A 25,157-nucleotide genomic window follows, 5' to 3' on the forward strand; every position below is an offset into this window, starting at 1 on the left:
TCAGAGGACCAGAGTTTGATTTCCAGCACCCGCATCCAGCAAGTCACAACCTGTAACTCCAGTTCCAGAGGATTGGAAGCCCTCTCTGACCTCTGCAGGCATCCCCATCTGACATTCACTAACAGACTCACTCACAAGTACACATAAATAATAAAAGAGCATTCAAAAAATAAGGAATGAATAATGATGATTTACTACTTAGACAGCAAGCTTAGAAGTGAAAGCAAGCCTTCAAGTGTGCATCCCCTCTTCACAGCCTTGCGATATGCAGTGCTCAAAAGACAAAAAGAAACTAAATGTTCATCAAGAAATAAACAGGAAAGCAAAGTGCAGTGCATACTTAGAAAGACATGATATTCACTCTTTAAAAAGGAGGGCATTCTCGTAAATTTGACATGGGTAAGACTTACAGACATTGTGCTAAGTAATAAAGCCAGACACAAATTCACATGAACTTTATTATTTCATTTACATGATATGTCTAAAACAGTAAATTTATAGAAGCAGAAAGTACAGTTGTAGATGCCCAGTGCTGTGGTCCAAGGCAAGTGGTGAGTGGTCATTTAATAAACTGGTTTTGCTATTTCTATTTGGGATAAAGAAAACTGTTCAAAAATGGATTACGATGATGATGGTGTGACACAGGACTTCATTTAGCACCATTGAATTGTAGGATTAAAAATGTTTTGAATGGTAAATTTTCTGTCACGTACCTTTAACTACAATCTTCGATATTCATTTCTTCATAAGTTAGATTGCATTATCTATGCAGTACATATGAGACTGGAGAGAGAGGCATAGGAAGGACCAGAGATGTTTTCTGCACCGTAAGACCATCTAGCAAATGTAGTTTAAGAACATGGCAACCTGACTTTCAACCACGCTGGTGGATGGATGGACATCCTCACAGCGATATGCGATGGTCATGTCCCAAGCATCAATAATGCCCACATTAAGGTCCCTGAAAATGTTCCTTAAAATAAGATTCTGAATGTTGCCATGGAAGTCACTGAATATCTCTGCATTCTCATTTACTTCTCTGATATTTTCAGTCTTAATTATCACCTTGGTCTCCGGGCTTCGTAAGAACAGTCTCTCTATGGCCTTCCTGATGTTGATGGCCCTACGGATGAAAAGGTTGATGGGAAAGGGTCTGAAGTGTTGGCCAAAGGTAATGACAATTGCTGTCCGGCTGTCTCCCGCCACCTGGTCGATTTCCCGTGGGATATAGTTGTCGTCTTTCACAGAGAACAGCTTTTTAGTAACAAAGGGATGGCCGTGTTTTTTCCACTGTACCAAAATATGTCGTTTAACATCCAGGAGGACATGAGTTTGAAACATCCCGGTTCCATGATGATCAAACAATGTTAGGGCTGATGGGAAACAAATCAACAAATCTCTTAACAAAAAGAAGTAACATAATTTCAAAATGTACAGAATCTGTCAAACTCTGACCATGGGGACTTCTGAACCAAACAACTGCTACTTTTAACAAGGCAGAGAATTTTTGTCAGATACCTTAAAATGTTTACAAAATTTTGAAGTTCGTATCAAAATACATCAATAGAAAAGATGGTGCTAGTATCTGTGATTAAATAGCTAAAATATAACTTTTATTAAAACTTAAAGCCTCGGACTAGAGAGATGGCTCAGCAATGAAGAGCACTGGCTGTTTTTCCAGAGGACCCAGGTTAGATTCCCAGCACCCACATGGTCATTCATAACCATCTGGAACTCCAGTTCTGGGGGATCGGATCTGATGACCTCTTCTGGCCTCCATGGGTACTGCATGCATATGATACACAGGCTATATATATGTGTGTGTGTGTGTGTGTGTGTGTGTGTGTGTGTGTGTGTGTGTGTTTGTATACACATACATACATATATGTATATATATATACACACACACACAGGCAAAACATCCATAAACATACAGAAAAAGGATTAATAAACCCTTTGTAAAAATGAAACCAACTTAAAGCCAGAAGTTTGCCAAATTGAAAGCAATAATGAAATAAAGATCAGAGGAAAACAAAGAATTCTGATTATGATTTTTTTAAAAAAACTCCTTAATAGTTGACCAGTTTCAAACTAAAAATGAGACATACTTTTCACAACTTTGCTTAAGTAGTACACCCATTGGCGCAGTGTGGAATCACCCATGAGGTAAATCAGTTTTCTGGTCAAGCAGTTAGTTATGTCGTTTATGTTACTGAACTCCTTCTGTTCACAAAATGTCGAGATCCACCTCCCTTTGAAAGTATAGCCACTGGGGAAAGGAGTCTTCATCCCGACTTGGCATTTCTTCTTCTTCGTTTCATTCCCTAGCAATAAAAAACAAAAATCCCAAACTCAGTCATTTTTATTACCACAAAATATTTCAGATATTTAAAATATGCCCCTTATCCTTTTTCTCTTCTATCTTTGCTCTATACTCTATGTCTGCCTCCCTTGCGTCCACAAATATTTATTTAATGAAATTATCTTCAAGGGATGAATAAAAAGTTCTCACTAGGTACTTGCTCTTAAAGCAGGGATCTGTTTCTCCTGAGTCTTTGGGGTGTTTCCTTGGGATCTACCTTGTCCCCAGATCCTTTCGGAGGTGAGACAGCAAACCGAAGTTGGGAAGAAAGTGTAAGCGGGGCTCAATGGTCCAGACATATATTTTAACAATAACACTGGCCTTGGTGAAACTTCAAGTCTTCTTAATCTCAAGCTGTTAGCTTATGAAAGAGTTTAGACACACTTGGGAAATGAGATATCTACACTGTCTGTGCCCAAATTATGTTCTCTGGTTAAAAGTAATAACACTTTAAATATTTCATTGTGTATAAGACTAAACATAATATTCTCACTGAGGTCTGTCTTCTGCAGACAAACAGGGCCATGGTCTCCTTGTTCTTCACACTCTACTACTGACATATCTGAAGCCGTCCTCTTCAACTTTACTAAATGTTCCACCCAGGTAGGTGCACTACTTAGCTTTGACTGCCAACTTGACACAGAATAAAATCGCCTGAGAAGGGGAGTCTCAGCTAAAGAGTCACCAGGATCATCTTGGCCTGTGGGCATGTCTGTCTAGGACTGCCTTGATTATTAAGTATGTAGGAGGGACCAGTGCGTGGGTGCCACCATTCCCTGGACAGATGGCCCTGGGCTGTAGAAGAAAGCTAGCTGAGCAGAAGTCTGTGTCCAAGCAAGCAAGCAAGCAGATTTCTCCATAGTTCTTGCTGTACCTTTTTGCTTGGTTCTTTAGCCGGGGGGTAATTCTTTGTGAAATATTAAGCAGGCCTGATTTCCGGTTTCTGCTTGAGTTCCTACCCTCGCTCAAAGATGGGCTGGAACCTAGAGGTCTAAGCCAGATGAACTTCCTCCCCTAAGTTGCTTTTGTAATAGCATCTGTCACAGCAGCAGGTGAAACTAGAATAGGCAGCTTTATACTCGCACCCGAAAAGCACATTTTCATCATCTGCTTCCATCTTTGGGGCAGAGGGAATAAGTTAGGGACTTATGTTTATTCACAGTGGATTACATAGAGCAGATATGTTAGTGACTCTAATTGTCATTAATGCGATGATGATGATAATAATGCCAACAAACATAGCCTGGCGTTATTTTGTGAGAAACTTGCTGATTCTAGTAGAATCGCAGTCTAGGCAAGAAATGTGATGTGATCTCCTCTGCGGCGACAACTGGAGTTGCCTCAAAAGAGCCTTAGGACTTTCTTTCATACAAAAATTGGCCAGGGCTAGTGGTTGCCCAAGTAGAGACCATGGTAGCAGATCCAGACCCATGGTTTATTTCCGTCTATGCTCTCCCCTGGGTTTAGCACAATTAATTCTAAACTGTAAGTCCTTCCTTGTTGGACCTTTGCTGAACACATGAAAAGGGGGTAATGGGTCAAAGTCTAACTGTTGACTGGTATGGAAGTCATTAGCTTTACTGAAATTCACTTAAATTCCAGGGCAACAGCAACACTTTATAAGTTAACTTTGTACGAGCCACAGAAGTCCACATGTTAGACAGGTGAGCCATAGAAATTGCTAGCTCATAGAATCTTAAGGGGCGTGATTTGACTGAAAGGAAAATTAGAATCCAAGGGAGAAATGGCCTGAAGTTTTCCAGTTCTTTGGAAGTATTTTAGCACAGTACCAGAACCCAACTGTTGACTTTGGAGGATAGCCCTCATTGCAAATACATAGAGTCTGGACAATTTGAGTGGGGCAGCTACAATACCCTAGATTTATATATCTTATTCATGATGAAAACTGCTATGAAAATATGTTAAGTGGTTGAGGACATTTGATTCTTTTGCAGAACACATGGGTTCAATTCCAATAACTACACGACAGCGCAAGTCCATCTTCTAGCTCCAAGAGATCCCGATGTCCTCTTCTGATTTCTTCTGGTGTTGCACACACTTGATACACATGCATATATGCAGGAAAAAATACACAAAATAAGGCTGGAGAAATGGCTCAGTGGTCAAGAGCACTGCCAGCTCTTCCAGAGGACATGGATTCAACTCCTAGCATCCACATGGCAGTTCACAACTGTCTGAACACTACTCACACAGACACACATGCAGGTGAGACACCAATGCACATAACACAACAATAAATCTCAACTAATAAAACACATACAGTAAAACAAATCTATTTAGAAATTTAAAAAAAATATATTTCAAGCATAAAATCCTGGTCTTTAGAATCCAGGGTAGCTCATTTGTCCCAGAAAATCAGAGCTCAAAGTGTTTAAGGGACAACAAAGGTGTCGCAAAGTAAGACAGTTGTTTCCATTAGCAAGTTGTGAATACAGTGCCAAGAGCACACGGGACTTACTGTTACCCGGCAAGACTGTGATGGTCAAACTCTTCACCATTTCGACCGCCATGTTGACCCTTCAAGAAATGGGAGAAAAAGTTAGCCTAACATCTGTCCAGATCTTTAAGAGTCAGTCTTAAAGCATTCTTAATTCTCAGTGAGAGGTTGTTGTTGTTATTTTGATACACGTAAGGTGTTCTGATGAAATCAGTGGGCCAATATTTTAGAAAATGGTTTCTCTGCTAATGGTGGGGGAATCTGCAAATCCATGGTGTCAGTTATGTGTTTGCAATCAACCAAATTTATCCATGTATCTGTCTGTCTATCTCCCTGTCTGTCTGTCTACTCAGCCTCTAATTTTAGCCCTCAGGCATGACCCACCTGATGCTTCGTGAATCCCAAGATAGAAACGTAGCCCGACATATTTGTAGACCACAACACCGTGCCACACTGTCCCAGGGTTGGGCACTCCTGTATGATCACCTAATGCCAGCTATCTTCTTTCCCTTTGCCGCCTCTAGTAATCAAGGGCCTCACCAAACTTTTTCTGGGATAGTGTTTCTCCAACTGAAGAGCCTAATTTCTAGAATTTCTAATTCAGTTCACAAACTTTTTTTTTCATTTCTTGGGTGAAGCTGAAGCTACTGGTCCAAGGACATCACTTTGACAACACTAACCTAGGTTGTTATATCACTGTATTTGTCCTTTGGTTGAGTCCAGCCTATTTCATTACCCAATACAAAACCTCTCTATGACTTTCCCTCAATGGTCTATAGAATAAAGACCAGGCCACATCCAGCCTCCTAAACATATCTACCTTTCTGGCTTCACTCTCACCTCCTCTTCACCTTCTCAACTCCACTGGGAATCTGCTTTCCATGGTCTGATAGCTCCTTGAGTGTAGGAATGAGGTCACTCTGCTTTGCCCCAATATTCCAGATGTCTAGCCTAGTAAGCACCGCCTCCAAGTATCAATTCTAAAACTTCAGCTGATGACTGTATCTCATGAATTAAATTCATTTGATAAAGGATGAATTCTAGCTGGGGGAGGGTGGCACTGTCCAGAGCCAGAGCACAGGGAAGGTAGGAATTGCAGAAGCTGCTCTGCAGAAACCTCCAAGGAAGACAAAGGGGACTTTGTCCAACACTGAGAGAGGATTGCTCAGATCCCAAGAAAGGGGTTTTTGGGTCAAGTGAGAATAATGCGTATTACAATCTAGCATGTATTATCTTTCATCTGGCCCAAGTAAGGTCAAATATAATAAGGAAAAGTAAGAGAACAAGACCTGGACACTTTGTCAATTTGGTTCCAAAGGCCAAATTTGATCGAGTCTTAAAATTAGCATTAAAATATGTTGTTTGTATAAATGTATTCATTTCAGTATGTCTTTTTAAATAATTATCTGTGAAAGCATTACATTTTAGAAAAATGCCTCTAATGTTGCATACAGGTTTGCAGTCACTTGGGGACTTTGGATATTCTGAGACATAACCAGGAGGCTGTGCCAGGATGGGTATTCCTATCCAGGTCTAATGAAGTCTGCCTTAAGAGAAGTGGAAATGAAGCCAATGAGGAAGACAGGAATTATATACAAATGACTCCTGACTCTGAGAATAAGAGATGGTTCTGAGACAGTCAAAACAACAAAAAAGATCTAGTCCTATGTTTTTTCTTTTTTTATTTTCTGTTTATAACTTTTAATTTTTATTTAATTTAATGTGTGTGGGTGTTTTGCTTACATGTATATCTGTGCCCACGGAGGCCAGAAGATAACATTGGATCTCTGGATCTGGAGTTCTAGATGGCAGTGAGCCACCGTGTGGGTGCTGAGATATGAACCCAGATCCTCTGAGGAGCATGAAGCGCTCTTAACCACTAAGCCATCTTTCCAGTACCATCAATGATCTTTTCTTTTCAAATTAAAAAAATGTTTGAGAGCCTTTAATCCCAGAACTCAGGAGGGAGGTTCAAGGCCAACCTGGTCTATAGAGCGAATTCCAGGACAGGCGCCAAAGCTACAGAGAAACCCTATCTCAAAAAAACCAAACCAACCAAACAAACAAAAACTTGAAAAGGCCCAGTCACTCAGAAGATAAAGGTGTGGGTTTCCCCATGCATTTGGGGTGGAGAAAGCAAGTGAAGGTGAGGGAGGAGAGAAAGGAGTCTTGGAGAGAGGAAGAGTTCATTGTCACATGTGAACGTGAATTTCCAGAGCTCTAGCCTGTCCAGTTCGCTCTGCTGGACACATATGAAAACCAGGCCTTCCAACAGCAGTAGTCCCCAGAATGTGGACCTGCAGGTTCCGAAAATGAGTCACCAGTTCAGCCTGGGAACTATTTGGACCTGGCTTAAGGGACAAACATTCACGTTCCTGGGGGGGGGGGGGGGGGTGGAAGATCTATTCTGTCATTTTCAGGTCGCATATGACTTGTTCTTTCATTCGGTCAGCACAGTCACTGGGGCCCTCTTAATGCCACGGAACTAGGCCTGTGGCCCACAGATGACTTCTGAGGCTCGGCCTGCCCTGTCGACAGTTCCTGAAGCCCTCAGCATGCTCTTGCCCCAGACCGCCCCCCTTGAAAATTGTATTTCCCCCATGCCCACATGGCTCAACCCTTTACTTCCTTTGGGTTGCTGCTCTAGACCGGCCTTATTTTATTACTTACTAGTAAAATTTTTATTTGGAAAAGACCAACCTCTTTGACCAAAATAATTAGACAAAGGGATTTGTTTTTTAAAACCTTGATGAGAAAAACAAGTTGAAGGTGAAGCAGAGGTTTGAAGAAATGATTGAAGGGAAAACATGATCACAGAGAGAAAGTGGGTGGGGGTAGTGTCTGATTCAATCAGTATTTAAAATAGTGTCAGTGTCACCTGTGGGGGTCCTGCTACAGATTCACCTACATGTTCCTGTCTTGCGAGCATGACCATTCCCTAGAACTCGGCGTGGGACATAGAAAGTGCTACTTATAGAGTGGCTGAACGAATGATGCTCAGACATGGCAAGCATATGCTCACAATCCTTGCTTCTCAGAACGTGAACGGAATAATGTCATGTTGGGAAAGAACAGCATGCAACAGGAACACAGGCCTAGTCCTTCTCCCTGTAACACGAAGCACTTTCTGAAGACAGCAGCAGCTGACCCAAGGCTTGGAAATGCAATGGTGAAATAAATGTTCACCTTGGTTGGCAGAGAGGAAACCAGCATGGAAGTGAAAGAAGTAGCCTGGAAATAGCTTAGAGTCTGAGCTCATCTCTAGAGCTGTGCAGCCTCGCAGTGGTCTTGGGCAAAGAAGAGTTCATAAATATTAGTATATTATATATGTAATATATATCATTAACATAATAATATATGTAATACATACACATATATGTGCATTTTAGAAACACGAGTGAGAATCCAGAGAGCAGCCCCCGAGATCACTGACACAGTCGGACTGAAATCTGAGGAGAGCTCATCCGAGAGAGAGGCAACAGGAATGGACAGACATGAGTAGGCTTCAGGAGACAGTTCACAGGTACAATTTATAGGATCTGATGGTTGGTTGGATCAAAAGGCAGAGTAAACCGAGTAATGATCCTACTCATTTAATTAACAGTACATGGGACAATATTTTATGAATACATTATAGACAATACTGGTGCATCAGAAAGAATTACTGAATTTGGAATTATCATGCACCATGGGAAAGAAGATGCACACACTGTGGAAAGCACGTTATGGCTGTGTCCCTTTCAGCAAGGGTACCACAGGTAACCCAGAATGGCAACTGAGCTACCTCTGGAGGATGGACCTAATTGTAACTTAGGCAACACAGACATGACAATTTGATTAGTCAAAGTTAATGTACTCAATGGTTTGGTCAGATTCAAAGTCTACCTTTTGGTAGCCCTTAATGAATTTGAAGCCCTGTTTACCTCCGGAAAAGGAACTGTTCCTGAAGGCTGAGGTAGGAGACATTATTATTATTGGTTTTCATATGGGTCAGGGCCTCACAGGGAACGTGTGGAGGCTTCAAGCAGTAGAAGGCTTCATGATCCCGTGCATCCAGGTACTGACACTGCTCGGCATTTGTGTTTAAGGTCAGGCCGCATTTAGTGAAGACAGGGGCGGTGCCATTAAGAAACTGGCCAGTGAAGATTATCCTATCATAGCCTTGGTTCCGTGCCCTCCAGAGAGCTGACACCCCTTCACTGGGATGCATGAGAAGAACAGACAGGGAGACGGGGCCCTCCCAGAACAGAGTGAAGCTGACCAGGTAGGTGCCATTGTTGAAGTCTGTCACCTTTCCAGAGGCTCCTGCCTTCAGGGCTGGGGAGGATATCCTGGCCCTCAGGAAGTCCCCACCATACTCCTTCTTGCGACCAGAGTAGTCCTTGGCTACCAGCAGGACATCCAGTTGGTCGCCTACACAGTATGTGTCTCGGGGGTTGAAGATGGTGACGGTGCTCTCTTGGGCGCTGGTGGTGGTGCTGAGGTCGGTGAAGGGTCTGGGTGGGATCTGTCGGTTGAACTTCTCCAGGATCTCCAGGACCATCAGCTCCGCCTCTGCCGATGAGGTTGATGCGTTCTGAAGCCCTTCCGGGTGCAAGAACCCCTTGAAGATGTGCCATCGTCTCAGAGTGATGGGGTTGTTAAAGTGAAACAAAAACTGGAGTATTGAAAAGGGACACATTTACTAACCGCAGTTAAGACAGCGTGCTTTCAATATAAATTAGTATGACCCGTTTTATGCCTTTCAGTAATGATGAGATTACCAGCTAGAAATCAATTCTAATTCGCTTTCAGTTAGGGAACGAGAGGAATTGATTTCCACATAGTATGTCTGCTGCTGCTGGCAGAGGCTTTCCTTCGGAATCATTCATTGGCATAAAACTAAGTAGGTATGATAAATATGGGTTTCACTGTTGGACCTAGGATTTTTCACCTTGCCATCCCTTCATCTATCTCTTCGTTATGAAAATCATCTCACCGTATTATACAAAGTCTGGAAAACAAAGCAAATATTTAAAATTATATTCTCGCCTCAATTTTATTTTATAGTACTGCATCTCTTACCACTCGTTTGCATTTTTACCAAGTTGCAATTTTACCAAATATAGTTCTAGCTGCTTTTGCAACTATACTATATACTATAACTTTTAAAGCTTGCTAAATAATTTTTGTGATCTTTATTTTTATTGAGTTTGTTGTACCCCATCAAGAAAGCACCTTGGGCCATGGGCCCTATGACATTAAACAGTCGGAATATATTTACTTATTATGATTTTATACAACACTTGGACATTCCCCAGTTTTTCATGTACAGTATTACATCTTTTATGGTAGGTTCCTGGGAATGAAACTGCACAATCACATGTCACTGAAGTTAAGTACCAACCAGTCAAAGAAGGTGACATTTTTGACTGCTGAATATGTTCCTTCTTTTTCTGCGGCAGGGTTATTCTGTGTAGCTCTGGCTGTCCTGGTACTCACTTTGTAGATTAGACTGGCCTCTAACTCACAGAGATCTACCTGCCTCTGTCTCCAGGATAAAGGTGTGAGTCACCACGCCCAGTTGTCAAGTATGTCCTATGGTAAAATTTTAAATTGTCACCAGCAACATATAAGGCTAACTTTCATGCTATACCTGTCTCATTGGTCATCATAGCAAACAAATTAGAATGGTTATAGTGAATGACCCTTTCTAGAAGGCCAAGAGAAAGATTTAGTTGAATGAAACATTTACTTACCGGTCAATAAATGCTGCTGTAAGCATCTGAATGATGAAGTAGTGGAAAGAAAACACGACCCCCAACTTCTGATCCTTTCAGGTCTTGGGAGACTCCCCTGCTTACAGAGGGTCTCGAGATAGCATGTTAAAATGGCACAGAGGGGCCACGGTCAGAAAGCTACTGTTTTTGTCCACTGGATCATTTGAGTTTTGCTTTTTAGTAGTCTCAGCGTGTTAGTTAATCTGTTTTCAAATAGTTCTGGTAGAAAGTAATTGTGTAAAAAAATAATTGTATGGCATCACGTATATCACTGAATTAGATAGCTGCCCAGTTGAAAGAACCATGCAGCCTCCATCTTTGATGACTTTGGATGGCTGCATGCTCAGGCAGCGAAGGGGACTTATCCTCACATGTCTCAGAAGACTAAACCTCCCTCCCCAAATCCATCAGTTTAAATATTTTTGGTTAATTGTGGAGTGTTGTCAACACAACTACTTGAAGATTTAACAGATGAAGTAAGTTGGAATTTTGCTACTGTACAAAATGATACTTCTAACTAATATCAGCGTGTTTCAAATTCACTTTTATTTAAATACTGTTTTGCTGATCTATTTTCTCTTTTAAATTGTCTATTTTCTTCATCTAATGTTTTCATTTAAATTTTAATCTTAATATTGTCATATTATAGCCATTTTAACATGCAGTCCCTTCAGGGTTTGGGTTCGGGTGGGGTTGTCATTTTGAAGATAGTATAATCGTGTGTGTACGAGAAGTGATTGAGGCACAGGGATGTGGTGGTCAGAAGACAACTCTGTGGGGTCCGTCCTCTCATTCCTCTTTCAAGCAGATTTCAGAGACTGAACTCGGGTGGTCCAGTTTGTGAGCTAGCACCTTTTCCCACTCTCTTGCCAATGGCAGTCTCTCAGTCTCTCAGTTTTACAGAAAATATTATTCTTGTCTAAAGTTGCTTGACACTTTTAGAAAAATTTAGTATTAATATTTGAAGCCTTGAACAATTCTTTTGTGATTTGTTTCTAATCTTTGACAGTTCCTTCATCGTTTCATTTTCTAAATACTAAATTCTATTTTAAAATACTTTATTCTTTTGACCACTTAGATTCACTCCTGCATATTAAAAGGTATATCTTGGGGCTAACAAGATGGCTCAGCAGATAAAGGCATTTGCTCCCAAGCCTGATGGCTGAGTTCAATCCCCACAACCTAATGTGGAAGGGAGAACTGCCTCTCACAAACTAGACTCTGACCTCCACATGCGTTCTGTGGCATGCACAAATGCACTAAATTTTAAAAGGCAAAAAGCAATTTTTAAAATGTTTACCAAAATAGGTTTACTAAACTGGCTTTTATGATAAAGATAATGTACTATTTCAATTTACCTCAATAATAATGCAACTAATTATTGCCAATATATTACAAAAGGAAGATACCAACACGTTGTTTACAACAATTTCACAGGAAACCAAATGTATAGAAAATAAGTAACATGTGAGCTTACCTTTTCGGACACAAGTTAGCAAATATACAAAGACCCATGGGTACAGAAAAAAGATTGAAACAAATCCACCTGCCACAGTAAGAATTTCATAATTTCATAGAGAAAGAAAGATGAAAATTGATTGCTTTAAGTTTACTAAGATAGCAAAAATATTTCAAAAATAATTGTTTTTAATTGACGAGAGGCATGTGTATGTTGATAATGTATAAGGTGATGCTTTGACATGTGTGTATGTTGAGAGATAATAAATCAAGCTAACTAGCATATCCATCATCTCACGTTTATCTTTTTTGTGAGAACATTTAAAATCTTTCTTAACAATTCCAGTTACACAATATGGTATTGTTATCAGTCACCTGCTAGACAACTGACTCTGTGGAATGTATTCGTGGTGCCCTCTGGCCAACACCTCCTAAACATTCGCATCCTGGCTGTCGTCCCTGCTCACAGCCATTCTGCTTTCTACATCTAAGTTCAGGGTTTCGCTTACAAGTGAGATAAGGCAGCACTTGTCTTTCCGGACCTGGCTTGTTTCACTTAGTATGTCTCTTATTTTTAACTGTGTGTGTGTGTGTGTGTGTGTGTGTGTGTGTGTGTGTGTGTGTGTGTGTAATATATATAGTTTTTGTTCATTCATTCCTTAAGGGATATGTAGGCTGATGGATGTTTATGTTGACCTTGGCTGTTATGAAATTACCTAAAGTATAATTGCTGAATCACATAGTAATCCTATTTTTAATTTTGAAAGGTTTATTTTTATTTTTAATTATGTGTATGTACACATGAGTACAGGTGCCCCTGAATTCCAGAAGTGTTGAATCCCTTGGAGCTTGAGTTACAACTGATTGTGTTGCCTACTGTGAGTGACAGGAGTCTAGTTCAGGTCCTCTTCAAAAGCAGCAAATACCCTTAACCATTGTGCCACCTCTCCACCCCCAATTTTAAGTTTTTAAGGAATCTTTCTATTGTCTCCCATAATGCATGAGCTAACTTATAGTCTCACTAACAGTACACAAGGTCCTTTTGTGCCTCATCCTCGCCATCCCCTACCTTTAGACTTTCTGTAATGGCCAGTTTAACAGACACAAGGCTGTATCTCATAGTTCTAATTGATGTCTCTCTGATCGATTACTTGTGTTGAGGGTTTATTATTTTTTTCCTTTGAAAGGTATCTATTCCAGCCCTCTTCATTTTCTATAGCATGGCTTATTTTGTTGCCTTTGAGTTTTGAGTTCCTCACACATGTAGTTATGAACCTTTTTATCCAATGTACAGCTTACAAATATCTTCTCTACTTTGTACACAACTCTGTATTCTGTGGATTGTTTCCATGGCTGCATAGATTTAGGCTTCAATCCCATTTGTCTTAGCTTTGCTTTTATTTCATATTCCTTTGGAGTTCTATTCAAAAATATTTGCCAATAACAATATCAAGAAACTACCCCTGCTTGCTTCTAGTGTTCTATAGCTCAAATCTTGCCTTTAAGTCTTTGCTTCATTTTGCATGAATTTTGCACACGATGCTGAAAGGGGCCACTTAAATTCTTATGCAAAGGCTCCCAGTTTCCCAACACAATTTATTAGGCTGTCCTTCTTCAGCTGCGTGTTCTTGGCATCTTGATAAAAAAAAACAATTGGCAATAAATGCATGGATTTGTTCCTGGGTCCCTATTCTATTTTGATGACAATATTCTGATGTACATTTTGAGAACAGATGCTTAAATGTTTCCAATTTGTTATTTTGGATGGTTTTAGGATTTTAATGATACTTTCAAATTTTTATAGATTTTCATATGTCTATTAAAGTATCTTTGGATTATTGGGTCTGTCCATAGTCTCAGGTCATATGGAAACTTCAGCATCCATTCTGACCTATGAGAAACTCTATCTTTCTACTCCCTTCAGTTTCTTTCATTAATGTTTTAGAATTCTCGGTGTACTGGTCTTTTATTTGTATAGCTTCATACATCCCTAAATATGTTATTGTTTTGATACTTCTATGATGGAGGAGAGTTATCTGTCTATGTTACTTTCATTGGTTAATTAATAAAGAAAACTGCCTTGGCCCTTTAAGAGAACAGAAAATTAGGTAGGCGGAGTAGACAGAACAGAATGCTGGGTAGCAGGAGCGGGGAGAGTCTTCAGGCAGTCGCCATAGTGAGTCTCCATGCTTCTCCTCTCCGAGATGGATGCAGGTTAAGATCTCTCCTGGTAAGCCACACCTCGTGGTGCTACACAGATTACTAAATATGGGTTAAAGGAAGATGTGAGAATTAGCCAATAAGAGGCTGAAACTATGGGCCAGGCAGTGTTTTAAAAGAATACAGTTTCCGTGTAATTATTTCGGGTGTAAAGCTAGCCGGCGGCCGGGTGGCGGGATACAGCCCGCCGATCCCACCTACACTTCTACTCATGAGATTGCTGTCCTGATTTCTTTACTGAAGAGTTTGTGGTCCATACATAGCAACGTTGCTGGTTCATGTATGTTGATGTGTGCCTTTTGTTTCAAAGATCCGAAATTGTTTCATGTTCCTCAATACATCTGACTTAATAAGACCAATCACTATGTAATCCTCCCCCTTTCTTTTATTTTCTCACTCTGTTTTATATTAGTAAATCAGTTTTGAAGAACTTGGCTTCTAATCTTCATCAGTAAAGGTTCGGATATTCTCCAGGTAGATAGTAGCCACGGCTAAATGTCTTTGTGTCTTCCCTTTCAGATCTATAGCAATACTCCTATTGGAAATCCACTTCTATTCTCTACCCTAACTGTACATTTAATGCACATACAACTGTACATTTTCTTTTCTACTTATACTTCCTTCTAGTGTATCACTTCCTTGGTATTTAAATCTCTCCAAGTATCTCTATTACATTTGTTTATTTGGGAGGACTCGGAGGTCAGAAGACAACTTTCGGGAATCCGTTCTCTCCTCCTTCCATATGGGTCCTAGGGATGGAGCTCACATCGTCGGGTTTGGCAGCAAGCCCCTTTACACTGCCTGAACCATCCCACTGGCTCCAAGTATCACCAGTACGTAAACACCTTCTTCTCCCTTAATGGCTATTCTGTTCTTCTGCTTGCTCCACTCTCCACACAAGTCGGGTGTCTTGAGAGTTCTCTCCCCTCCCTGGTGGCAGCTTCTCTGTCACCACCCATTATCTGACTTCGTGCTCACTTTTTACCTCATTCTTAATGACACTTCATTGTCACTCTACAGCACCCCCCCACGACCATGTCTCAGATGTCCCCAAACTGTCATTAAAGCCTAATCATTAATAAATCATTTTTGTAAAAATCATGCATTTCTCAACTGCAGACTTGTATACTCAGTTGTGTATCAAAGGAACATCTCTACTTAGGTGACTTTAAAAGGCCCTAAAGGTAAACATTCATATCTAAATTTATCCTTTGTCCTCCAATATTATTCCTCCTACTTTACTGCAGTAAATGATATCACCATCCATGAAGCTCTACAAACCTCGTATATAGTGCCTGACTAGCCCCAAATCTTCACTTCCCACAGTCAATAAAATTTTCTCTCAATTCATTAATTGCTCAATGAGCTGGCCCTTTTTGAAGCTACAGTCCCATTAAAAGATAATGAATGCCTATGCCTTCCAAGCTATTCTTTCTTTCCTTTATTCCCCCCAACTAAACCATATCAGGAAAAGACAGTGCACTAGCTAAAGTCACTAAGTCACTCTCGACTCGTGTGTGTGTGTGTGTGTGTGTGTGAATATTCTGCATATGTTCATGTATGCTTACATATGTAGAAGCAGGTGCAAGTGAAGAGCAGAAGGCAATGCCAAACATCTTCCTCAATTGCTCTTCACCGTATTCTTTGAAAGAGTCTTTCTGTCTGCCTGACACACAGATTCAGCTAAACTGGTTGGCCAGAAAGCCCCAGGCATCCTGCTGTCTTCTCCAGCTCTGGGGTTACAAGAGCATGTTGCCACACCCTGCTTCTTTTTTTTTTTAATGAGTTTTGAGGAACCAAACCCAGGTCCTCGTGTTTGTGTGACAAGCACTTTACTAACCACATCATCTCCCTCGCTCTCTGACCTTCAAGGGAGCCTTAAACTAAGTATAGCAACACATACTCATTCACTCCCTATCCTTTCTGCACACATGATCTCTGACTTTACAGTGAACGTGCTCCGAAATATGCCAGCCTCGCCTGTGCATTCCTACAGGAATGTGTATAGGGTTCCCATATAAAATTTTCAAGCTTTTTTTTTTGAGAGCGAGAGAGCAATTGCTTTGCAAAAAGCCCAGTGCTGTCCTTGTCTGCTGCAAATGAATCTTTATTTACTCTCTTATTTCTTTATGGCTTTGTACTCACCAACATGCAAATCCACTGCCTTTGACTACAAAATTAATGACCCAGATAGGATGATTTGCTTGAAGGCCCTTGGACTTTTGCTACTGGGTTCCTGTTAGGAGGGGCTGTGAGCAATGACACTTTATCCTAGGTATGCTTTCCTCCTTGCTGGAAACAGATGCTGAACCTATAAGGGTTCTTTGTCTTTGAGACTAATTCACTAGCTTTACAACTCCTAGGGTTCTGGAAAATCCTTTAGTTACTCTGAAACTTGCTCAGGAGTTTCTTTGAACCACCAAGTAGTGTTGGAACCAGTAATCTATCAGTGGAGCCATGATAACTGGAGAAGGACTAGGTGGGTAAAAATGTGTGTGAAGGTTATCAGCAGGTCTAGCAAATTGCAACAACATATAGGGAACTGGGGGGACCATGAGAATACTCTGTCCCAGTCTCAGGGTCACCTGGCACAGGAAGCCTCGGAGCAGATCTGGGAAATCAGAAAGATCTGTCTTGGTTGCTGACCATTGAAGTTTTGGGGTGACAGAAAGACATTTCCATCCTTAAGACCTGACCAAGGTAAAGGGTACACCAAGGAGATTATGGTGATTTTTGTGTATTTTTCAAGTTTGTTTTTTTTTAATTATGCCAAAGGCAATGGCATCATTTGACAGTTTAAATATTCTGAAATCCTCTAGCAATGGATCAAATCTAAACTTGATACCCAAGAAAAGAACTGTAAAACTTATATTTTGACAAGCAAATTTTCAGCCCAAATATGGGAGGACTCCCTCTTGAGAAGCCAATGCCCACACTGCGGTGTGTGCTATTCCCCTCTTTCTAGTCATTTCTGGGCTGAAGCACCATTCTGCTTCATACTGGCTCATCCCAAAACTCATTTCTGCTGTAAAGTCGAGAATTCTGACTTTCTCTGAATAGAGGTCTCTGGGGGGAAAAAATCAGCAGTCTGTAAAAGACAGCAGGTTGAGGCTGTGGCTCCTGCTCCCAGCATCTTTCTGAGTGACTCACACAAGCTCGAACTCTTAAAGCATGCTAGTGAGGTCCTTCGACTCCCTCTATGCTCTGCTCTCCCTCTATGCTCTGCTCTGCATCACATTTTGGGTTTGCATCTTATCTTGCTTCTTTTACTTCTGCTTTCTGAAGCTAGGACTCCCTTGAGAGCTATCCCCAAGAACCTGTAGGGGGGTGAAGAAAACCCAGGGTGAGTGAAGTCCTGATAAAATGGGTATTTTGACATGGCCTGCAGAGGACTCTAAAACTAATTGGCCTATGGTAATTGGTAAAGTCATCACCTAGATGGGCCAAGCTCAAGAGGGATGACAAAGGTTTCCTTGGGAGGCTGAGTCTGAGTGTTTATGAATGACTGAGGAGTGTGTACAAAGACTAACAACCACAGCTTCCTCTGCCTGGATGCTTGCAGAACTGGCCCACAGAGACTCCTACAAAGACGAGCTACCCCTCCCCCATGCTTTGCCTACTAAACATGCTGAGGTTCTAGGGTGCCCTGCGGTGGTAGGAATAGCAGTAAGAGTCTGGTAATGCAAGCAGCTAGAGAGGCCCACCTGAGCCCATCTCCTTTGTATGGTGTCTGTATGTCTGTCCTTTCTTCATTCCCATACCCTAGCCAACGTCCCAGGACCCATGGCACATGGAATGTGGCAAGAACTTATCCCTAACATTCTAAGCAGTTCTCTTGCATGCATGAGTGATTGCTCCCCAAGAATTTGTCAAGGTGTTTAGCTCTGCGGTGATACCCAGGTGAGCAAACCTAACCAGGCAGCACGGTCTGGAATTGAAACACTTTGGGAACAGCTACTTTGTGTTGGACGTTCTCCAGCCTCTCTCTTAGCCTTCAACACGTTTCCTTGCTTTTCAAGTTTGTCCTCTTCCTGGATTCCAGGTTTTTACCCCACTTTTGGTTGCCTTGTGGACCCAAGTGAAGGGTCAATACCCTTTCCTAAAGGCGGTTGGTTTCTAACGCCTGTTTCAAGTGAACTCAAATCCCTAGCAAATAATTCATCAAAATCTGTTCTCAAAAGAGAACAGAACTTTCTCCAAACCTCTATTGTATTTTACCAACCCTTAGATATTTAAGACATAATACTCATGCCTTCTGTGTTTCAGCTTCCTGTGTTTTCATCAGAATACAAAGTTAAATTTTATTAAAACCGTTTTCTCAGTTCTGTCACAAAAAAGTTTAGAAAGACAAAAAGGGACTATAGACTATAAGAAAGATATATAAAAAGTTATAGGTATGAAATATATTTTCCTGTATAATTGCATTTAGATTAAAGAGTTTGAGATAGCAAACTAGTTTTGTTCTAGAATAAAGGATTGTTCCAAAAGGAAACAGAAGGAATTAAGAACAAAACCAGAAATCTCAAGCATACTGCAGAAGGTCCCAAAAAGTTGCCAAAAAAAGATACATGAAAACTAAGATTTAAAGTATAATTGTGCGCATAATTAAGTTGCTATAAATAAACGTTATTTTTAAAAGTTGAGGGTTGGATTTTACCAATACTTAATACATATCATCACTCAGACCACCCTGACATTGAGAAAAAGATACAAAAGCAAACAGATACATTCAGGTAGTTGACTTTTCATTTTGGCTTTTTCCATTTTCAACATATAATTAAAATAAAGACAGTCCAAACAGCCCACAGCAAATGATTACAGGCAAGAGAAGAACACCAGCTGACAGGCTTGGCCCTGGGGAGGAGCACACTCGGGTAAGAACTAGGTGGGGAAATGAGAGATGTAGAAAATAACCATCCTCTGTGAAGTAGGAGAGGGGGGACTTGATTCTAGCATACACTGAAGACCAGCTAAGACATCCAGCCTGATTAACTGACAACTACCAAATTCTTGGAGCTTTCATTGGTAAGCAGCCATTGTTGGACTAGCTGGACCACATTCTATAAACCTATAAGCCATTCTAATAAATCAGATAGATAGATAGACAGACAGACAGATGATAGATAGGTGATAGATAGATAGATAGATAGATAGATAGATAGATAGATAGATAGATAGATAGATAGACAGATAGATTCTATCTAAGTTCTGTTTCTCTAGAGAACCCTGACTAATGCTTCAAGGGATCATTTTGTTCTTTTGTTTTGAGATAAGGTTTTGCTATATACCCCAATCTGATTCCAAATTCACTATGAAGCTGTGTGATTTGAAAGAAAATGGTCCAAAGGGAGTGGCACAATTATGAGGTGTGACTTTGTTGTAGTAGGTATGTTCTTATTGGAGGAAGTGTGTCACTGTGGGGGCAGGCTTTGAGTTCTCCTGTGCTCAAGCTACTCCCAATGTCACAGTTTACTTCCTGTTGCCTTCTGATCAAGATGCTTCCAGAACCATGTCTGCCTGCATACTGCCATGCTCCCTACCATGATGGTAATGGACTGAACCTCTGAACTGTAAGTTACCACCTCAATGAACTGTTTTTCTTTATAAGAATTTCCATGGTTATGGTGTCTCTTCACAGCAATATAAACCCTAAGACAAAAGTTGGTATCAGAAACTGGAGTACTGACGTGATAGGTCTAACCATGTTTTTGTTTGGAGGAACTGGGACTTTGGGACTTTGGGACTTTGGGTTAGGAAAACAATGGAATGCTTTAAGTACTACTTAAATGGCCTATTAGTAAGAGCAAGGAAGACAGTGGTGCTAAGTTATTTGAACTGCCAGGGACTGGCTCAAGAGGTTTTATCAGAGAAGAATTTTAGTATGTTGCCTAGAGATCATTTTTTGTGAGGAATGTGACTGCTTTTTGCCTTTGTCTGAAGAGTCTACCTGAGGCTAAAGAGAAGAGATTTGGATTAATTCCATTGACAGCTGCTAACAGAGAGTGGAACCAGCCCAAGAGAAAGAAGTGGGTTGCAGTCAACAAAGCTTAACAGAGTTGGAGATCTGAAAAGAGTTTTGCCATAAGATGGAAATGTTGAGTTTGGAGTTTGCCCAGTTGGTTTTCAGTCCTTTTTTTGTCCAGTATTTCCTTATTATGCTACCTTCCCTATGTTTTGGAATCGTAATATATACTGTGCCATTATATGTTGGAAGTATGTGATCTGCTTTTTGATTTTAATTTTATAAGGGATTACAGTTAAGAGATTGTCATTTGTCTCCCAAGAGACTTTGGACTTTGAAACAAGTTTGAGGCTGTTATAGACTATAGGGACTTTAAAGTTGAACTGAATATACTTTTGCATTATAATATGGCTACAAATCTTTGGGGTCCAGGGAGTGGAATGTGGTGGTTTGAAAGAAAATGGCCCCCAAAGGGAGTGAAACTATTGGGAGGTAGGGCTTTGTTGGAGTGGTGCTGTGGGAGCTCCTTCAGCCAACAGCCTTTAAGATATTAGCCCTCTTGGGCATGGTCTCTTATACTATACATGGACCTATAAAGCCTGTGCTCGCTCTCTTGCTTCCTCTGTGTTGACTGTAGACTGACTTTTTCCTCTTCCCAGAATTCTCCTGTTCTCATGGCCCGGCCTCTACTTTCTGCCAGGCTACTGGCCAATCAGCATTTTATTAAAGCAGTCCAAATGATAAATCTTTACAGGGTACAAGATCCTTGTCACTAATATTGTATTGATTTAATAAAATGCTGATTGGGTAGTAGCCAGGCAGGAAGTATAGGTGGGGTAACCAGGCAAGAAGTAGAGGCAGGATGACAAGAACAGGAGAATTCTGGAAAGAGGAAAGAGTCAGTCTGCAGTTGTCACCCAAAATGCAGAGGACACAAGATGAAAATGCTTCACTGATAAAAGGTACCAAGCCACGTGGCTAACATAGACAAGAATTATGGGCTAATTTAAGATGTAAGAGATAATAAGAAGCCTGAGATAATAGGCCAACCAGTTTATAATTAACATAGACCTCTGTGTGTTTCTTTAGGACTGAATAGCTGCAGGACTGGGCAGGACAGAAACCTCAGCCAACAGAGTGGGTATGGCCTCATTGTAGGAAGTGTGTCACTGTGGGGGCAGGCTTTGAGTTAGTCTATACTCAAGCTACTTCCAGTGTTACAGTTCAGTTCCTGTTGCCTTCCGATCAAGATATTTCCAGCACCACGTCTACCTGCAAATCATCGTGCTCTCCACCATGATGATGATGGTAAACCACCACCTCAGTTAACTGTTTATAAGAGTTGCCATGGTAATGGTGTCTCGTCACAAAAATAGAAACCCTAACTAAGACAGTAGCCAAGGCTGGTCTCAGATTTATTATGTAGCTCAGACTAGTCTCAAGGGCATGATCTTGCCTTGGCCTCCTGAGTGTTGGGATCACAAGTTTGTTCCACATCATTCAGTAGGAGGAGGCACCACTAGGACTCCTCTGCTTACAGAGGAGAAAAAGTCCTACCTAAAAAAAATAAAAAAATAAAAGGGGCTGTATGGGACTGAGTTCAATTCCTTGCAACCACATGGTGGCTCACATCCATCTATAATGAGATTTGGTACTTTCTTCTGGCCTGTAGGCATACATGCAGGCACAACACTGTATATATAATAAATGGACAAATCTTTCTTTTTTTAAAAAAAGGCTGTATGTACCTGCAGAGTTGTTTATTTCCATGTCAGCTAGAACACCTTGTAGATGCTTGTGAGGAACCAACCAGGGTCACCAAGTCAATCTAACCCTTTCTTAAAGGCAATGTGGAGTAAATGTGGCTTATTGCAATGTTAAACTGGGAAAGCCCAGAAGAGTTTGTGTCCACCATCTTTCCTCTTTGAACACACGATCTAGGACAGTACACTGAGCATGCTCAGGAGTTTCCATCTTAAAACCGAGCAATCCAAGAATATGCCTGCTTCTGCACAGACTTTTCTGTTTAACTAAGTATACATTTCCTGAATAAAATTCTCACATGCCCTTCATTCAGAGAGAACATTGCTTTGCAAATGATGTCAGCATCCTCCTCGCTTGCAGCAGGTATACCTTTCTCTACTCTTTATGGTTGGGTTGTACTTTTGGACTCTTTAATTGCCAAGATGTGAACCTCTGGCATTTGATTACAAATTCTGTCTTAAACTGGGTGACTTTCCTCCCTCCTCATTACTAGTGCCTTCTCTCAAGTCACTGTTAATTCTCTCCTGTGTCAGACCACTGAAAAACCTATCTTTACTTTGTTACTGACAAGTTATTTATTAGCATCTGATATGTGTCTGGCTTGGGATTGTGGCAACAAATAAGTACACACCAAAATCCTTGTTGTACTAAAGGCTATCGTATGGGGAGTGAAGAGAGACAGCAATCAATGGGTGAAATGAATTTTTGATCAGTTCTACAGTAGAGCAGCAAGAGGAAAGTACAGCAGAAAGGAGTCAAGCAGAGCAAGAGAAATGCAAAGAGGTGGAGTCGAGTCAGCAACCATGTACACCAAACATGCCGCGTTTGGGCCGAGAAGATCAGGCAGATAAAGATGATTAGGGAGAGGAGACGTGGGGAATCGAATGAAATAAACTGCAGAGAGGGGAAATCTGAGCAGCACTAAGTGGGCTCTAAAAAAAAAATACCTCCGTAACGGAGGGAAAGTACTGAAACAGGGATGGTTGGATTTCAGCCTCTACAGGCATAGGAAGAGATAATCTTGAGGCAGGTGGCAAAGCCAAGCAGTGAAGAGAGGCACAGATCCGCCTGCCACTGAAGAAGCAGCACTCACCTATGTACACACATTGTACAAGGGAACAGAGAGCAGAGACACTTCTTACACTGCCTAGCCTTGCCGGAGTGACATGCTTTTCACGTTTACTTCTTGCGTTTTCAGAGTAGCATTGGAGCGAAGACACTCTGACCCTCCCTGGGAGATTATGTAATAGGAAACCATTCTTACCTTTGTGTGGTCCTTTGAAGCCATGAAGACCACCCAGAAAACAAAGATAAAAAGCACCAGCAGGAGCAGCTTCCGGGCTGAAGCATTTGGAAACAGAGGGAGCAGGGTCCTAGGAGTGAGGAAGATGGGAAAAGTCATCACGCGTTAAACGAAAGCCAGAAGGGAATCTGCTGAGACTTCCGCTTGCTCCTCAGTTATTTCCAGAGTGGGGATTTTGCTAAGTCACCACAGGAAATCAGATAGGGAGTTTTCCCTGGGGCAGGGAACAAAACAGGTAGAGACTGGAAGTTTCTGACTCTGGAGAGGTCTTGGTGCTGTGTGTGTGTGAGAACTGGTCTGGAAACTTTTCTCATTTCCAAGTTAAGTCTGCAACATTTGCGCCTAGAACCTCTTCCCCTAAAGTTCTTTAGTACTTATGCTGATCGGATGAGGGTCTTTCTCCCAAGTCCAGCAAGAAATAGATCTCTTATTTAGTTATCCAACTTTTTAAGGCAGCTTCCTTCTACCTCAGATTTTATTTTATTTTTTTTATTTTCTAGCTTATTTATTTATTTGTTGGTTTTTCAAGACAAGGCTTCTCTGTGTAGCTCTGGTTGTCCTGGAACTCACTCTGTAGACCAGGCTGGACTTGAACTTACAGAGATTCGTATGCCTCTACCTCTCTAGTGCTGAGATTAAAGGCGTGTGCCATCAGAGCCTGGCAAGGTTTTTATATCACAATAGTTAATCAACAATTTTCCCCCAAGAATAAACATTTCTGAAAAACTCAGTGTTGAGTTGTCAAAGTTTTCATTTTACTTTTTTTTGTAATAAATAAATAAGTAAAATAAAAATCCAGAATTCTGAACGTGTGAGGCAAAGGGCTAAATTCTGACAGTGGTCCTCAAACATTTTTATTAACATCACGGTGGGCGAAGGACCTCAACTCAGCACATCTCCATATATGTACACATGCTAGCCGCATAGAGTTGACACGAATCAACATTTATCCTTACGCTACACGAAGCAGTGATATATCCTAACTCTTCTACCTGGCTCTGCTCCATTCTTTCCCACTTTAAGGCTTGTGCATACCCGTAACACATGATTTCACAGTCCCTCGCAGTGAAGCCCCGGCTAGTCTTCAGTCCTTCCATTTGCCCCCCCCTTCGTCAAGCCAAACAGAAAGACTGGAAAATACACACCTATGGCTGAGCACCCTCTTCATGGTCTCATATTCTCCTACGCCGTTTAGAGCTACCCAGAGACTTCTCGGTGCACGGGCTCTTTACATTTCTTTCAGCGTTGGAGTTTCTATATAAAGCTTCAGTGATCAAAAGCTGACCTCAGATTTGTAGGCACAGTGCCATAACTGCCAATCGCAGCAACTTCTTCACTACAGATGGGGAGGACACTCTGAGGTTTGCTCTTAAAGAGAGGTCATGATAACAGGGTATCACTGGCTGTCACTTTTTCTTCCTTTCCAACCGGGCTTTGCATGTTTACAGCAGGCTGAGCTTGCCTCACCTCAGGCTTCGTTCGGCTGTCCCGGCTTTCTATAGTCCCCCAACTCCCCGTAGCAAAGGTATCTGAAACTTTGGGAAGACGGAAAAGCAATCCAGGGCCACAGGTCTGCCTAAGTTTAAAGGGCTGGTTCTTGGCAGTATTTCAGGAGTCTGTAAATTTCTCTCCTTAATTCTAAACTACTGTTAATATCAAACATTCCAAAGATTTCAATAAAACCTGGGACCATAACTAGAGCAGCTACAGATCTCAATCCTACTGTAACCTGCATGGGGCAAAAGAGGTGAGGGGCTTAAGTGGCATGCCACCAAAGATGCTAAGCAGCTACAGAGAGCTACCTGTCAGGGGACATTCTAGCACCACAGGGCACGGGACTGAATATGGATGCATACTTTGCTCTTCAGATT

General features: G+C 41.3%; 1 protein-coding gene across 1 annotated transcript; it reads right to left on the minus strand.

The window, feature by feature from the left end:
• Window positions 1–837: 837 nt before the first annotated feature.
• Nxpe2 (neurexophilin and PC-esterase domain family member 2) lies at window positions 838–23,385 on the minus strand. The gene is made up of 5 exons (XM_038322205.1): window positions 23,248–23,385; window positions 8,744–9,477; window positions 4,842–4,900; window positions 2,109–2,324; window positions 838–1,373 (listed from the first exon to the last, which is right to left on the minus strand). Exons 1-5 carry the CDS (start codon window positions 23,383–23,385, stop codon window positions 838–840), a joined length of 1,683 nt encoding a protein of 560 aa, XP_038178133.1.
• Between the last annotated feature and the right edge of the window lie 1,772 nt (window positions 23,386–25,157).

The sequence above is a fragment of the Arvicola amphibius genome, chromosome 3 (genome assembly GCF_903992535.2).
Source record: "Arvicola amphibius chromosome 3, mArvAmp1.2, whole genome shotgun sequence".
In the NCBI taxonomy this organism is placed as follows: domain Eukaryota; kingdom Metazoa; phylum Chordata; class Mammalia; order Rodentia; family Cricetidae; genus Arvicola; species Arvicola amphibius.